General features: G+C 38.7%; 3 protein-coding genes across 4 annotated transcripts; 2 read left to right on the top strand and 1 right to left on the bottom strand.

The window, feature by feature from the left end:
* Positions 1-275: 275 nt before the first annotated feature.
* LOC137877758 (uncharacterized) lies at positions 276-2,593 on the top strand. The gene is made up of 3 exons (XM_068717837.1): positions 276-984; positions 1,145-1,200; positions 1,595-2,593. Exons 1-3 carry the CDS (start codon positions 517-519, stop codon positions 1,695-1,697), a joined length of 627 nt encoding a protein of 208 aa, XP_068573938.1. The 5' UTR covers positions 276-516; the 3' UTR covers positions 1,698-2,593.
* Positions 2,594-2,736: 143 nt separating this feature from the next.
* On the bottom strand, positions 2,737-10,203 carry LOC137877757 (kelch domain-containing protein 1). Of its 2 annotated transcripts, none has more exons than XM_068717835.1 (14): positions 10,088-10,203; positions 9,684-9,800; positions 7,991-8,061; positions 7,622-7,739; positions 7,092-7,204; positions 6,682-6,769; positions 6,293-6,376; positions 6,048-6,128; positions 5,858-5,916; positions 5,609-5,718; positions 5,427-5,499; positions 5,235-5,319; positions 4,890-4,942; positions 2,737-4,483 (listed from the first exon to the last, which is right to left on the bottom strand). In XM_068717835.1, the coding sequence occupies exons 2-14, from the start codon at positions 9,789-9,791 to the stop codon at positions 4,342-4,344; spliced, it is 1,185 nt and encodes a 394-aa protein (XP_068573936.1). In that variant the 5' UTR covers positions 9,792-9,800; positions 10,088-10,203; the 3' UTR covers positions 2,737-4,341. The 2 variants fall into 2 exon arrangements, with proteins under 2 accessions (XP_068573936.1, XP_068573937.1); XM_068717836.1 differs by having other exon boundaries at positions 9,684-9,797.
* Positions 10,204-10,329: 126 nt separating this feature from the next.
* pole2 (polymerase (DNA directed), epsilon 2) lies at positions 10,330-15,847 on the top strand. Its single transcript, XM_068717770.1, has 19 exons — positions 10,330-10,433; positions 11,067-11,167; positions 11,270-11,345; positions 11,422-11,499; positions 11,646-11,739; positions 11,855-11,929; positions 12,020-12,103; positions 12,191-12,247; positions 12,356-12,404; positions 12,493-12,565; positions 12,977-13,149; positions 13,245-13,334; positions 13,451-13,505; positions 13,992-14,051; positions 14,143-14,220; positions 14,401-14,509; positions 15,200-15,376; positions 15,519-15,586; positions 15,690-15,847. The coding sequence occupies exons 1-19, from the start codon at positions 10,363-10,365 to the stop codon at positions 15,706-15,708; spliced, it is 1,587 nt and encodes a 528-aa protein (XP_068573871.1). The 5' UTR covers positions 10,330-10,362; the 3' UTR covers positions 15,709-15,847.
* Positions 15,848-16,009: the final 162 nt, after the last annotated feature.

Below are 16,009 nucleotides of genomic sequence, written 5' to 3'. Positions count from 1 at the left end.
ATAATAATAATAATACCCCTTACAATTTCAACAGGGCCTTCGCTGACCCGACGTCGGTTGCTCGGGCCCTAATTATATAAAACATAAGTAGTAACAGAGGTTCTGAAGTAAAAGTGGAAGTTACTTTTGTCCAGTATAAATAATGGAAACATAAAGGGTATGTGTTTCTCTCAATAAGAAGGCGGAGTTTTCTCCCTGGGGTCCTGAGCCAAACTGCTGTTATGTAACTGATACTCTGCTCCTCATCCTGATGTGGTTACCAGAAAGTTTACAGGCAGCGGGTCTGTGAACATGGAGAACATGCGTCTGCTAATCGGTGGTGGGACATTTTTAAGAAAATTGGCCTTTAGAGCAGTTTTTTAGCCAAAGAACTGTCGTACAGCCGCAAACCTAATTGAAAACTGACCTTAAACACTGTCAAGATCTTTGTTGGTTAATGTTCAACTCTGGAAGCGCATGAGGAATTTGGAAATGGGACTTTGCGTTTAGATTTTGAAAGCAGCCAGACGGACGGCCATGGGCAGCGGCACAAGCCGAGGGAAGAAAGTTGCACCTGCGTGTGTCAGCGAGGTGAACGTAACCCAAACAACTGCCGGTGTCGCTTACCCCAAACAGGACAGCCGTCCGTTCAAGCCTCTCAAAATCCATGCGATTTTGCGCAACCGTGCGCAACCGGACTGCCACAGCGAGGGACACGACTCTGACTTTTCTAGGGAGGACGATGACATTGACGAAGAAATGGACACATTTCTCACAGATTGCAAAGTGCGAGGGAGAGCTACCGCAAAGACAAATCATCCGAAGAAGACGGTCATCAGATCTAAAACATATGGACTGTGTCATTTCAGCCAGGAGGATGACGAGGATCTCAGCTCAGCTCCTCGGTCCAGAGCTGAGGAGCCACGTGGCTCACACGGTGGATCAAGAGATGTAAACAAGAGGAGCGGGGATGCTTTCACTCCTGCTTGCCACAGTCAGTGCAGTGTAAGGACTTTTAAATTCTACTATTTGATCATTATTGTTGGATAGCACAGGATGTATCTGATCATAACAGTTTATTATAGATCATTAACAGCGTGATGATATTTGAATAACAATGAGTGTAAGATGAAAACCCATGTTACCCTAACAATCCTCCTCTCAGGGCTTTTTGACAAGAGGAGCTTTGTTGGAAGCTGTTCCCACATCCAAAAAACAATTGTAAGTAGACAGCTGTAATAAATAATGGATTTCCGAGCTCAGTGGAGTAGTAAAAACCGAGCAGGGCCAGATCAAATTCACCTTAAAGGGATCGAAATACCCACCCACTATTCTCAGGGCAGATCAGATTAGTCAGACGTCTGCAAGCAGAACAGAAACAACCAAGTGTCTGTCTGTTCCTGCTTTGTTTGAGGTTTGTGTGAAAACCGGTCGCTCAAAAAACAACATATTTCCATGTCTCAAGCCCAACTTTACTGAATATATTTCATATTGGTCCTTGATGGCCTTTTAGTGAATCATGTACATTGAAAATAACATATTGAAAATATCAAGTATCACTTACAATTCCTGTTTTTATTACCATTTTGTTGACATGTCTCTCAACTCTCCCCAGGACTTTTGGCAGCTGCCATAGCTCCTCTCTCACCATGCCAGTCATCCAGTACGATGGATCAGAGGAAGAGCTGATGGACACTATTGAGAAAGAGTTTAGTTGACCCCCAGCTGAGAGTGCTGCAGGAAAGCTGTTGTCATTTTCAGCTGCCCTCATGGCATACAGCAGTTTGCAGAATACATTTTAAAAAAATAGAAAGGGAAGCAGGGTTTCTTTTGACAATTTCCTGCTACTAAGGATGGCTACATATGTATTGTATTTAAGCAGGATTAACGTTATTTGTGTTTCTTCACTCAATGCCTCTGCATTTACCCAAGTCTTATTTAACAACACGAAGCAGTGTAATCGCAGAGTTATAACACCAGCTTGAACAGGTGCCAGGAGGTTCTCTTCACAGACCAGGTCTGACAGAAGCCTCCTCGATTTGTTATCTGCAGTGGTATTGTGTCACTGTCACCCCCCACTGCAGGCCTCCTACAGAGAACACACCTACTTATTTGTTACCTATTACTTACTTTAACTTGTCTGTTAATAAGTTAAGGAGAGAGCACAGATATATCCCTGGTTTCTAAAATTGGTTTCTAAAACCTGGTTTCTAAAAACTCACATTCTTGTGGCTATATGCAAAAATAACATTTTCCACCAGCAGTTTTGTGCATACAGCGCAATGTATAGGCTAAGGGTATAGTTTTTCAGAAGTGGACACCCTGCAAAGGTATGAGCTGGGACTGTTTATTTAACGTTTCCTTCCTGGCCACAGTTCCTGCACTTTTCCACCCTTATGATGAAGGAATGTGAAACAACAGAGACTCTCAGTTAGGCTGTTTGACCCAGCTGCGTTTCAGCCACATTCAAACGTAAAGGCCTGCTGCCACTTAGTGGTGGAACACAGAAGTTGTGTGCATGAACGCACACTTGACCATTGATGTGATCACTGTACTTCTACAACAATCTGCATTTGTCAGTTTAACGAAAGGTAAATCCCAATCAGAAACGTAAAAGAAGAGTTTTGTAATTTTGTTTTATATTGCAATTAAAAAAATGATTATTGTATTTTTGATCATGTGTGAATTGGTGTGTGTCGCCTTAGTTTACTGAGACTTTATATACCTCTCTAGTCTAATAATCCACATCAGGCAAAAACAGTTCAATGTGCCATTTAATTAAAACCTCTTTGACCTGAGCGCCCCCACCGGCGGGGGCAATGCATGCATCCAAAAATGAATCCACTCATAATGTGCACTCATCAGTAACGAATATGATGCCGCGTACCTGCTCAAACTGCAGCTCCTGTGCTACAAAGTCATCTCAGCTGTTTGTACACACTCCAAACACAACGTATGGCAAAGCTACATATAATACCAAGTATCACAATCGATATAGCGCCCCCTAGGCAGTCCCACTCACCACATTTATACCAATAACGTTTTGAAAAATAAATTCAATGCTAACACCCGTTAGCTTCGGAGATCGCTAGCGACCAAACGGTCGTAGCCATTTTCTTCACATTCAGCTACGACACAGCCTCGCAGTTTTACTTACAAAACAAAGCCATCATCATAATCCGCATAATCGATCACATCATAAACCACCTCCTTACTTTGAGATGTTCTGCAGCAAAAAAAAATATGAATCCGTTCGTGTTTACTGTCCCCCTCTGTGTGAATTCAAAGCTGGCGCTGACGGCATGTGCCTTGTGTGCCTGGTAGCGGAAGGGGCAGGGTTATACGTCTCAGCAAATCAGATTTGAGAAATTTGACACTCGGGTAGTTTTTTTATTCTGATTGGCTAACAGATTCTGTCATTCAAAGTCATGTTGGGTTGTTTCAACAGAGCAGGCTGTGACGCGTCTATGGAAGGTTCATTGGGTCAAATCGGCCCTTCACACAGGCTGTAAGGCCCTGGAAGAGAAAAAAACTACAATTCAGACAATAAAATCCCATGGATGACAAACATTAACAGTCTCAGAGAGGATCCAGGCTCTCAAAATGATGCCAAAGTGCTGCATATGAATAGATTGAACACTATTGGTGATAAAAGAAGTGAAATATATAATTATATAGTATATAAAATTACAATGGAACAGCTGGAACAAGATTACATTTTGGTTGACCTCGTCTGACCTCTCCGTACTAGATCAAGATGTACTAGATAAAGCTTCACTTTATCAAAGTCAAAATTTGTTTAGAGACCCTCAACATATAGTTCTATGATCTGGGAGAGCTTGAAAGCTCGTATCTACATGATTTCTAAATATCCTGAAATTGCTTTTTTTTTTCAGTCGAAAATTCGAATTTTCAATTTATGCTGTGTGCCATCTTAATTTACTCTTAACCAGTAACATATATACTGACATTTACACATATCAACACATCTCACAAGTGTTAGGGTTATTTTAATACCAAAAGTATTAAAATAGCCCTTACAGTTGCAACGCTACACTCATTATCGTATGGGTATGCTATTTTCGAGCTGAGGGCCTAAAAATAGGTCTAGGGTCCAAGAGGTTTTAATTATCACAGTTATCACAGGTTGTAAGAGTATTCAGCAGGCAGACTGTACAAAATAAAATCTGCATCTCTAAAATCATAAAATAAAACACCATAAATATGTTTGCACAATATATTAAAAAAATATAAACGCTGTCACACAGTGTGATTGGAATGTTCACACTGAAGGAAGTACAGTACTTAAATAAGAAATTGTATGATATTGCATTGTTTTTGGCAATGATAACATTCTTTGAACTAATATCTTTGCTTCTTTGTTGGTCTGTAGAAAGACATCCTCGTCTGTACTGCCGTCAGTAGTTTGGGAGGAAGGAGAGGAAGCTGATATCTGAGCGTCTCATCGTTCCTCAAATTCATTGCAATATAATCCTCACAAATCCTGTCAGAAGAAAAAAGTCTTGTCATTTTCCCATTTCTATTTTGGGAAAAAGATTATGTAAGCAAAGTAAATATAACCCTTGTAAATGAAATGACACATCTAAAGAGATTTATCTTGACATTTTATTATGACCTTTTAAATGCAGATATTTTTAATTACCAGAACAGGAGAAGCACAAGGGAATGTAATATAATTAATGATGGCTCTAACCAGTAAGCCAGCATGCACATTATGGAGCTAACACCTAAATGTAATCCATCATTAATTTATGTTATCAATTCCAACCGTTTAACAAGTCAGAATGTCTAATTCTGCTATAAAATTACTTGAACTGTGGTTCAAATACTTTTTCTGTGGTTGTTTTATAAAACATCTTTGATGTTTTCAAAATAAAGAACTTTCTTACCTGAAAAGAGGATATGGCTGCATCTGGAAAACAAGTGCATCATTGCAGTGACCCTGAAAAGAAATATGCAAGATTTGTAAGGGCCTATTTTGAATCTCATGCAGGTTTTCTCTGAAGTGTTATTCAGTACAGGGACACTAAACAGCACCTGAACACTGCTTCATTATAGAGCTGTTGAGAGTTACTTTACATCTCTCTCCACATAGTTTCAGAATTGCAACTGTGGTAATGTGAATTTGCTATGCTAATGCTAGAGATTTAGTTTGTCATGTGATGATTTCAGGTCTGTAAAATTAGAATTTCACATCTCTTTTTCAGCTTCTAAAACGTCTCTGTAATACTTACGGTGTCAACAAGGAGGATAGAGTCACAGCTTCCACCAAACACAATGACATCAGAGTCTTTGCCTGGACTCGCTGTGTGCCACAACCTTGGACAGGGGAAATCATGCCACACTCTTTAAATCTAGCACAGAATAATAAATGAAAAACTTGTAATTTTTGGTTGCCTATCTTGTAAACATTCATAAATTGCTACCTTGGCTTATTTTTAAAAGGATGCTCAACTTCTCTCCATTTCTTTGTTTCAACATCAAGCAACCACCCATCACCTGATTGAGACGGATGTGTTATTGACAAAAAAAAAAACAAGACTATAAATTGACCAAAGGAAGAAGGACGTAGGAGAATAAAAATGAAGAAAGGGGTACATTTTCTTACTCATTGGTTTGCAGTCTACACTGAGACCTCCGAACAGGAACAATCCGCCGTCTGATACAGCTGTGAGCGTATGCCACGATCTACCCACTGGAGAGGTGGACACTGGGATTCTGGAAATCAGGTTTTGCACAAATGCTGTCAAAGACAAACCTATCAACAGATTAGCCTGCCTTAAAATACCAATGACAATGTTGAGATAGAAGTCTTCTGGGCACCTGTAGTTTGTCATTGATCACACCACATACGTACATTTCTGACCACGTCCATGTTTTAAAGTCTAGGCAGTGAATATCACTCGTCCTGGTTTCCTGTATTTAAAAGAGGAGGAGATGAAGTTACTAATGCAGACTTTGATTTGTGTTTCTGTGCTTGCTGCTACCAATGACTTCTTGTTGATATGAATACATGAGAAGAACTGAAAAGCATGTAGAGCTCCCACCATGACTCTGCCTCCACAAACGTATCCTCTACAGCTGATTGCTGCACTGGCGTGGGCGGCCCTGGGAGCTGGAGCACGGCCCTGCACACAAAAACTGTCACTGTAGTATCATGTGAGAATTTTGAAATTGTTCTCAATACTGCTAAACTTCCCTTATTGATTAAATCTCACATCACTACTCGGAATCTAATCATTGCATTGAGTGTATTAAAGCACAAATCACACTCACTAACTAACTGACTCACATGGGTCCGTGGTTCACTCCAACTGGCTTTCATGGTGTCAAATACATGAACCTCGTTGTTCCATCCCCAGAGGACGTCTTCCATCTGAAAACAAATGTTTAACATGAAATTATTATTATAATAATAATTAATTATAAATTATTCTTATCTATATGAGGCTGTTTACGAGTATAATTGGTCAGTTTTGTCACAAGATACTGAAATGTATCACGCTCTGGCCTGACACATTTTAGAACAAATTCTCGTAAAAATTAACGAAAAAAGTAACAAAAGAAAATAGTACTTCAAATAACCTGTGTCACTGATATCCTGTTAAAAATATATTCATTGCACACACTTTACTGTTGGGATAGCAAACGTAACAGATTTATAGTCAATAAAAATATTACCCATGATGCTTCATCAACAATGAAGCTTCTGTTCCTGCTATCAATATTAGTCAGCAGTTTGCGACCATATCCTCCAAAGTAGATGATCCTGGAGAACATTAATCAAAGATGATCACAATTACTATCATGCAAGCGCAGATTATGGGTTCAGTTGGTAACGGAGTGATCAAAAAACAGCAACATAGGGAAAGCAGAGGCTCTCAGCACACTGACATTTTCACGCTCCTATATGTTTTTATTAGTGCAACGCTTTCACATGCAAGGCATTCAACTAAAAATACAAAGAGAAAGGATACGGAAACCAAATTCATAGCTGCAAATGTATTTTGACCAGTAATAATGAAGCAATAGTTCATAAAGTCACAGGTACAACTTCAGACAGTGAAAATTCATATTTTCATGGTGCTTACCTTTCATTGTAAACCCAGCAAGACAGTTTGTCTCGAGGTGAAGGAGCAGAGCCGATCTCATGCACAATCTTCCTCCACATGTATTTACCGTCTGTCAGGTTGACACAATAAATCTGTTTGAAGGCAAACAGTGATCACTTCCTTTTGGCAACTTTGCTCAGTCTAAGATGTGACATTTGGGACATTGTGTCAGTGTACTCACACCCTACAGGATATTTTAGACATAGCCGTAGGGCTGGGCGATATGGCCAAAATCTTCTATCACAATAAAGGTCTTTTCATATCTTCATGACGATCTATATCACAATAAAGCATGTTTTCTGGTAATTCAATGAAAAGAATATCTTAATGTCTGATTTCAACACAATATGATTCCATTGAAAGGAAATAAATTGTCATATTGAATCTACCAGCCCTACTTTGGTGTTCTTGGTTATTTATAATAGCACATATAATAAAACATGTAGTATATAAAGTAATCCATAATTAAGGTGTCATGAACTGTGTGGAGTATCAGTCATCAGCCTCACCTGGTTGGTCTGTCCATTGTCATCACAACCTCCAAATATGTACAAGTGTCCATTCAGAGAGCAGCCACATGTCCCAGACATAGAGGGAGGGACTTCCCCTGACATGTGAAACATTTCCCTTCAAAAAAAGTAAAAAAGAATGTCGATAAACTACTGTTCACTTATGTTATGACACATTTTTACAACAACGCTAGACAGCAGATCATTCCAGGCAAGTCCTTATCATTTCAAACTCAAGATAATTGTGACGTGCCTGTGTAGTGTTAAAAAACTATGAAACTCACCACAAAGAGGAAGAGAAATTTATATTATTGCGGGGAAAATTTTGACATCAAACAGCCACATTTGGAATTTATTTTGTATTCTTACCATGCACCTTGTTCTAAGTCGTACACCCAGATTTCATCGTTGGGAAGGAAAACTTCCTCATCAGCAATTGACTGTACAGGATACAATACATACATGTATATTATCATGACATAAATAGGTTCAGTGGCAATATGTCTTGAGTCTGTCAATGTAAGTTCTATTCTGAACATGTGCTCTAAACTAGAGGTCTTCAACAGGGGGTCCGGGGAGGTACTGCAGGGGGTCCGCGAAATGTTTGGTTGATTAGACTTTTTTTTTTTTACCCAAACATGAATCTGTCCATTATTTTAATAGTTCAGTATTGTATGCAAGATAACAGGTATGTTTATGCATGGCAGTGGTACTAATAGGCTATCACTCATTTTTGTTTCCACATTTATGTTTAAAATAAAAACGTCAATCTGAATAGCATGTATGCATGATTATCATACAAGGTATGTTTCAAAATGGCAGTGGCACAGCCACCCTACTCACTGTACCTTGCACATGTTTAAAGTAAAAACATGAATATATGAACCTGTGTATTATTTGAATAGCTTAGTATTGAATGCACAATAACAAGGTATGTTTATACATGGCACTAGGCCCAGTTTAATATAAAACACAATTTTATACAATATATATAGTAGGGGGTCCCTGCTCCATCTCTCTATCAGTTTGGGGTTCCTTGGCCTGAAAAACTTTGAAGACCCCTGCTCTAAACCATATTAGCATGCTGGTTTGCTCGGTATGTATTTTTCGTAGTGTGGGTATGTGTGGGTGCTGCATAAACGGTGGTGGAGGAAGTAGTCAGATCCTTTACTTGGGTAAAAGTAGTAATGCCACACTGTAAAAAATACTCTGTGAGAAAAGTTATACATTTAAAATGTTTGAGTAAAAGCAAATGTACTTAAGTATTATCCGGAGAATGTGCTTAAAGTATCAAAAGTAAAAGTAAGTGTTATGCATACAGTCTCAGTCATTTCACAGTGTTATACTATTATATATATATATTCCATTACTAGATTACTATGTGTATGTAATTTGATGTAATTGTCTTATCTGGACCCTGAGTCTGAAATAAAGTTTGATTGATTGATTGATTATTAATGTTTAATTATTATGTTTTATGCTGTCAGGTTTGAATGTATGTGACATTTATTGTTTTCATGTATTTCAGACCCGCTTCCCTGCTGGGTTGAAGGTCTGTACTTATTTTAATATTTGTTGATATTAGCATCAGTGGTCCATTAGCTCTTGCAATGGGACTATTTTTGTTGTTTGCGTATTGATTTTTTGAGTTTCTTTTTGGTCTAGTTGGAAGGGACTACTTTCCTTTTCTTTATTTTTGTTGTTTGTTTAGTTTAGTTTATTGTCAGTCTGCCTGCTGCCCTCAGGCAGACTGACAATAAACAATAACAAATATGAATTGCAATAGACTTCTGTAATAAAAGCTTCCTATTCTTTACCTCCTTGATTGTCATTCCTTATGCTAGATACTCGCAGTGGGTGTAACACAGATATATGTAGTGCAATGAACCTGAACCTGAAACGTACATTAGTAAAATGTTAGTATAGCGTCTATAGATCGAGTATAACCAGTAGCCCTACACTGCTTGAGTAACATGCCATTGTATGACTCAGTACAAGCTCACACATGTAAAACAGCTGATTTGGCACTTCTTTCTTTTTTGTTACTTAAAGTTTGGCTCACCAAGTAACCCCCCCACACATAGAGCAGGTCTTCCTCGACCACAGCCGTGTGTCCGCTCCTCTCCCGGGCCACCAGCTCCGAGCAGTGCCTCTCAAACGCGGAGTCCATGACTGGCTGCTATTAATAGAAAGAACCGTGCTTTTGAGCCTTTAGAAAAAATATCTAAAAATGTTATCAGGTTATGCAGTTTTAATAGTAAGAGAAGTACCACATAACCTGAGGCAGACACAAACCAGGCTCCTCATGTTGTTGTTCTCGGTTTAAGATAAACATTAGTACATGTTATGGTATTTGTACAACATTGAAAGCGATTATGGAGGGCTAACCTTACATATGCGGTGTCCACATTACAGAAATTGGCATCTTTTGCTAATTTTTCTAAAAACACTTCTAAACATACTCACGTTCGCTTTTAGTTATCGTGACGTTTTTTCCTCATCATGTAAAAAACACAGCAAACAAAAAAAATGTCTCGCTCCCATAAACTGCGTCAAAACAGCTACAGAATCATTTTCAGCTTCCGGTCATTTCTTTGCTTGTCAAAATAAAAGCTTTCTGTCGGGGTTGCTGAGTTCAAACTAGAGAGTATAGAGAGTAGCGCGTGATTCTTCAACGGAAGTGACGAAATACATACGGAAGTGGATTTTAGCGCCAAACCTTGAGTCGGACAGTAATAACCATGGATGTTGCTGCCAAAATAAAGACAAAAGTGTCCGCTGGCTTCAAGATGCGGGGACTTATACTACGACCGTATGTATTTTAATGATAGCTGACCGTTGATGTAATGTGTTTTGCTAATGGTGTAATGTTACTGCCCTTCATCAAGCAAGAACGCTAACACACCTCCAAGGCAGCGATAGTCTTGATAGCGGCAAGAAATAAACAATATTAGGTTTTGTAACAAAAAGCAGGCTCTGGTTTTGTGTAGATTTTAATGTTTTCTTAATTGTTTTGTCCTCCACTAAAGCCAGGAAGTTCCCTGTGGTACCTTAAATCGCTTAACGTTACACATGAATAACACATGTCAATTTTACTGCTTTTAATCCCGCACTCTTAGTTTAAATGCCTGCAGTAATTCCACTTCAACTAACTATAACCAAATTCAGCACTATAACTTCACCTACAACTTTCACTCCCCAAATACACTGAAACCTCAACTCCTTTCAATGCTTACACTTAAGGTGGCACTTCAGATCTTTAAATGCCCAAGCTTATTTTAATTGTTTAAATATGTACTAAAAAAACAACAATGCACATTTTAAAATATTTAGCCCGTTAGTTTCTAAAGCAGAAAATTTAAGATTAAGTGTGAAATGTTTCCAGGGTTTTTTGAAAAAAGGAAGAAATAACAACATGTGCATGTTTTCTTGTTTTGTCCTCCAGTGAGGCCAGCAGATACCTTGTGGAGGTCCTGGAGTCTGTCAATACCTCTGAACTGGATGATGTTATTGAAAAGGTCTTGGATGCGGTGGAAAGGCAACCATGTAAGTAGAGCACTATAGTGCACAATCTGCTGTATGCAGCACTTAATGTGTTTTCCTGAAGCATGCTTGCAGGTTGTGACCACAATGTGTGTTTTCCAAAAGTGTCCTCTACTATGATAGAGCTGTCTGTGGTGGAGAGTGCAGTTCAGGATTGCACTCAGTCTTGTGATGAAACCATGTAAGTGCAACAATTAGACAATACATTTTGCAAGGTTGAATTATTTTATGCTAAAAGTTGTCTAAATCTCTTCCAGAGACAATGTTTTTAACATTATTGGAGCCTTTGATGTGCCCCGATACATTTACAGTATGGAGCGGAAGAAATTTGTACCGTAAGTAAAGGGACTGTTCCTTGTTTGTGTCAAAACCAACCTCAAATTATGTCAATTAGAATTGTTTTATTGTTGTTGGTGTTAGACCCAGGTAATACACTTGCATGTTCGGCAGACAAAGTTTTCATTTTGGATTTTTCAATCAGCATTAGCATGACGAGCCATTCGGCACCCAGTCTGTGTGGTTTGGCCAAAGACAAAGCTGAACTCTTCAGGGAGCGCTACACCATCTTACAACAGGTCAGTGACTTTCTCGTCATTATTGAATATCCAAGCGGTGGTGCTGACCCACCCCTTTCGCTGCTATTTACAGTACATGTAGCTCGTTGTATTTATTCAGACATATGTTTTGTAGCGTATCCATCGGCACCAGCTATTCACTCCACCTGCAATAGGAGCTGCTGTTGAAGAGGGTCAAAACAAATTTCAGGTAACACATCTTAAAACACTAATTGAAAACAAAATGCATCTTACTGTTTTGCATTAGACTAACAGATTTGTTTTTTTTTGTCTTTTCTAGCTCAAGACAATTGAAGCACTGCTTGGTAGCACAGCTAAACTGGGAGAAGTGATTGTACTTGGGATGATCACACAACTGAAAGAGGTGAGTTAGTGAAGATCTCGGTAGCTTTCCCGTTTTTCACTCAATGTATTATCTAGTTTCTGAAAAATTTGTTAAATTTTGTTTCAGGGTAAATTTTACCTGGAGGACCCAAGTGGAACAGTACAGCTTGAGATGTCCAAAGCAATATCCTTTCATATGTTTGTTTGAGCTGGTCAACAAAAACTACTTTATATCATACGTTCATCATGTTGTTGCTTTTAAAGTGGATGCATTCCTTAACTAGGTTATCACCAGTTCCATAATGGCCTGTACACAGAATCCTGCTTTGTACTGGCAGAGGGTAAGATAACTACGAATACTACATCATAAGATCATAACAATAAAGTATTACTATATACATATATTACAGTGACAGTTTTGTCCTGCAGGTTGGTACGAGGACTCTGTTTTCCACGTTAACGGCTTCGGGTTTCCACCAACGGAGTCGTCATCAGGCACAAGGTCAGTGGACTGGAAGAAAAGAGTTGAGACAAGTTTTCATTGCAAGCTAAAGTAGTGAGCTGTCAGTGTAGCGATATGTGTAATCTGACATAAGATATTGGAGAAAGTCTTTAGCTTTTCATGGTTGAAATTACAAAGATTGAGGGAGAATCTATTTTCATATCTTTGAAGTTATTTTACCTTGTTGATATGCAAAGAAAATGTCATTGACATTTGAAGGCGGATACCATACATTTTTAGTATCAAGTGTCTCCAATTACATTATGCTATATTCATGTATTTCAGCTATAAATTCAGCATTAAGTCACTTTTACAGAATACTTAACACTTGTAGATATTATTTAGTTTATAAAGGACACCACTTCATGTGAACGAACAGTGAGTCACTGACACTCTTTGTTTTATTGCCAGGGCATACTACGGCGATCTGAACTTCTTTGGTGGTCCATCCACCACTTCGGTGAAGGCTTCAACCAAGCTGAAGCAGCTCGAGGAGGAGAATGAAGATGCCATGTTTGTAATTGTTTCTGATGTTTGGCTGGACAGTGTTGAAGTGATGGAAAAGATCAACATGATGTTCTCAGGTCTGGTAGTGCATAATCTGAACCTGTAAAGTCTAAACTGAATGCAATATGTGAGACACCAATCCCTTTAACCTTTGCTTTGTTTTTTCTCACAGGCTATGCTTCGATGCCGCCTACCTGTTTTATTTTGTGTGGAAACTTCTCTTCTGCCCCGTATGGAAAAACACAGATCAAATCACTCAAAGGTGACATTTTGGGGTCCTCATCACTCCTAACCTACTGTAGATTTTGAGATCTGTGCGTGTAATAACGGGATAAACAGACCGCATTTCAGAATCTAATTATTTTTTCTCCTTTTTAGACTCATTGAAGGTTCTTGCTGATGCTATATGTGCATACCCCAGCATTCACAGCAGGTAGGATCTGATAGTGTTGTTACTGTAGTCTTCTCTGTTCTATTCTTAAGGGGTTCTCTGCAGATTTTTTTCTCTCTGGTAGTGCTGTGGAGCTGTTTTTCTATGAGTAGGTTCCTGTTTTATTTATCTAGTGCACATGCATGAGGGCACACATGCAGGTGACAAAATACATTCCTGTCAAAGGGTTCACACTCTTCCACTGATCTGCGGGTGGCAGTAACGTACCAAGAAATGTTGCAATGCTCCAACAAAGGCAAAGAATTCAACAATTGTCAACAATTCTGGATTTAAAATAGTTGAAATCCATTTTGCAAGTGATTTATGACAAAGCAAATACATTGAACATGTTTACATTCAGTGTTGCTCACAAACACTTTAGCCTTAATGAACACATGTTTTGTTTGTTAATGAGAAAACTCCACAGGGCACCTTTAACTATTCAATGCCCATGTGTTTGACTTGAATTTGTTCAACCTTATCCTGCAGTTGTCGCTTTATGTTTGTTCCTGGCCCCGAAGACCCTGGTCCAGGCACCATACTGCCACGGTAAACATTCAGAGACAACTGCTCTTTTAACGTCATTGTGTGAGTTTCGTTTAATAGATTGGACAAATTTGGATTGACATGTTTTCCTTAGGCCTCCTTTGGCAGATCACATCACAGAGGAGTTCAGACAGAGGGTGCCATTTTCCGTGTTCACTACTAACCCATGCAGGTAAAACATAAGAGGCATTTAAAAAAGTATCACAAAGTGTTTCTTATGTAGAGTGATCAGGGTTCTGGTGTACACAAGGTTGGTTTGTAAGCCTTTGACAAATGTGTCACTGGACTTTTGGGCAGTGACACATTCACATTCTTAGAACCTAAATGTGACCTGATTTGTTTTTTCTGTCAGGATCCAGTACTGCAGCCAAGAGATTGTCATTATCAGGGAAGACCTGGTCAACAAGATGTGCAGGAACTGCATCCGATTGCCCAATAACAATCTTGACATTCCAAACCATGTGAGTTTCAGCTTCTCTAGACAAACCTTCGTACTGAAGGAAATTCCTTTCATTCAACTGACAACTGAACTAATACGTACGCCAAAATATTTCCATTGCATGCAACATTGTTTTTTATTGAAAAACAATGCATTTATAGGTCATAAGGCCCCCTTGCATGAAAAAAAGATAGATTTAAAATAAAAAATAGTGACTGTTCTTCCTTGCATATAATATGCAATATTTTCCTAAAAAACAATGTATGGACAATAATAATCCCTCTCAATCATCATTAATGACCTACTACAAGTGTGTTGTAGTGTCTGTATTCAAAGAGACCCACAGCCCCCAACTCTATGTCACTCCTCTGCAGTCCAAATATGGTCGCTGGTTGCAAAAAAAACCAAAAGCTCTCGCTCTCCTTTGAATAGAACTGACAATGCTGCATAAACACTTTAAAATCAGGCTCTATTTCTCACTCCTCTAACATGGTAGCGAGCTAGACTGCTTTTTCAAGTCACTTGTGACGATATTTACAATAATCCTGATAATAGAAGTTTACCACGATCATTTTATTGTGAGTGATTTTTATTGCGATCCGCAATACAATCCTATATCGTCCCATCCCTACTCCTTTAAAAAAAATACTTTTTGCTGAAAAGATGTTTGTAAACTACTCAGCCTTGGTCCTAACCCTCCTCTTCTTCCCAGTTTGTTAAGACCATCTTATCCCAGGGTCACTTGACTCCACTGCCTCTGTATGTCAGTCCTGTATTCTGGACGTACGACTACTCCCTGCGTGTCTACCCAGTCCCTGATGTCATCGTCTTTGCAGACAAATACGACCCATTCAGCATTAAAAACACAGACTGCCTCTGTGTCAACCCGGTAAGAAATAGAAGCCTATGTGAGGGCTCTAAAAATGTTTCTTTGTCAGAAAATGATAAGCAATTATTTAAATGTATATCATTGTCAATATGCACTCATGTTGTATTTGTCATTGTTATTTGGCAATCATTTATTTTTATAGGGCTCATTCCCCAAAAGTGGCTTCACATTTAAGGTGTACTACCCATCCAACAGAACTGTTGAGGACAGGTGGGATGTGTTCTTGAGGTTTCACTTTTCTCTCCACGTCATTCAGTACAGATACCTGTAGTTTCAACTATCATACTAATCAGTTATGTTTTTGTGTTTGCAGCAAACTTCAAGGACTCTAAAGAAAATCATGGATTAAGATTTTGTACATGGTTTATGTATGATACTGTATGCTTAAAATGGATTGATAATTAAATTGCTGTGGTTTTTTATTTTGTATGTATCTGTATCATAGATCTGTATGTATGCCCGTCATGAATAATAAAGGTTTTATTCATTATACAGAACATCCTGACATATTTGTACATGCACAATGATCAGCCCTACTTCGAGCAATCTCTAAAACTGTATAGTCCACTTTGCATCTCTTCAAAGGCAGTCTGTAGTTTTATGTTTTGAATGAAATTGCACTCATTAAATATT

This window comes from Cebidichthys violaceus, unplaced genomic scaffold (genome assembly GCF_023349555.1).
Source record: "Cebidichthys violaceus isolate CVI_PGR_0920_01 unplaced genomic scaffold, fCebVio1.0.p SCAF_22, whole genome shotgun sequence".
Taxonomy (NCBI): Eukaryota; Metazoa; Chordata; class Actinopteri; order Perciformes; family Stichaeidae; genus Cebidichthys; species Cebidichthys violaceus.
The sequence above is the reverse complement of the archived record's forward strand: the minus strand, read 5'-3'. Positions and strand labels throughout refer to the sequence as shown.

What these genes read in the sequence shown, in the direction of transcription:
- LOC137877758 (XM_068717837.1), top strand. Translation starts at nt 517, where the DNA reads ATGGGCAGCGGCACAAGCCGAGGGAAGAAAGTTGCACCTGCGTGTGTC. An exon ending in CTTGCCACAGTCAGTGCAGT is followed by an intron (nt 985 to 1,144) that starts GTAAGGACTTTT and finishes TCCTCCTCTCAG; the next exon opens with GGCTTTTTGACAAGAGGAGC. An exon ending in CCCACATCCAAAAAACAATT is followed by an intron (nt 1,201 to 1,594) that starts GTAAGTAGACAG and finishes AACTCTCCCCAG; the next exon opens with GACTTTTGGCAGCTGCCATA.
- LOC137877757 (XM_068717835.1), bottom strand. Translation starts at nt 9,791, where the DNA reads ATGGACTCCGCGTTTGAGAGGCACTGCTCGGAGCTGGTGGCCCGGGAG. An exon ending in GACTTAGAACAAGGTGCATG is followed by an intron (nt 7,740 to 7,990) that starts GTAAGAATACAA and finishes CTTTTTTTGAAG; the next exon opens with GGAAATGTTTCACATGTCAG. An exon ending in GGAGTGAACCACGGACCCAT is followed by an intron (nt 6,129 to 6,292) that starts GTGAGTCAGTTA and finishes TTTTGTGTGCAG; the next exon opens with GGCCGTGCTCCAGCTCCCAG.
- pole2 (XM_068717770.1), top strand. Translation starts at nt 10,363, where the DNA reads ATGGATGTTGCTGCCAAAATAAAGACAAAAGTGTCCGCTGGCTTCAAG. An exon ending in AGGGTCAAAACAAATTTCAG is followed by an intron (nt 11,930 to 12,019) that starts GTAACACATCTT and finishes TGTCTTTTCTAG; the next exon opens with CTCAAGACAATTGAAGCACT. An exon ending in CCAGGCACCATACTGCCACG is followed by an intron (nt 14,052 to 14,142) that starts GTAAACATTCAG and finishes TGTTTTCCTTAG; the next exon opens with GCCTCCTTTGGCAGATCACA.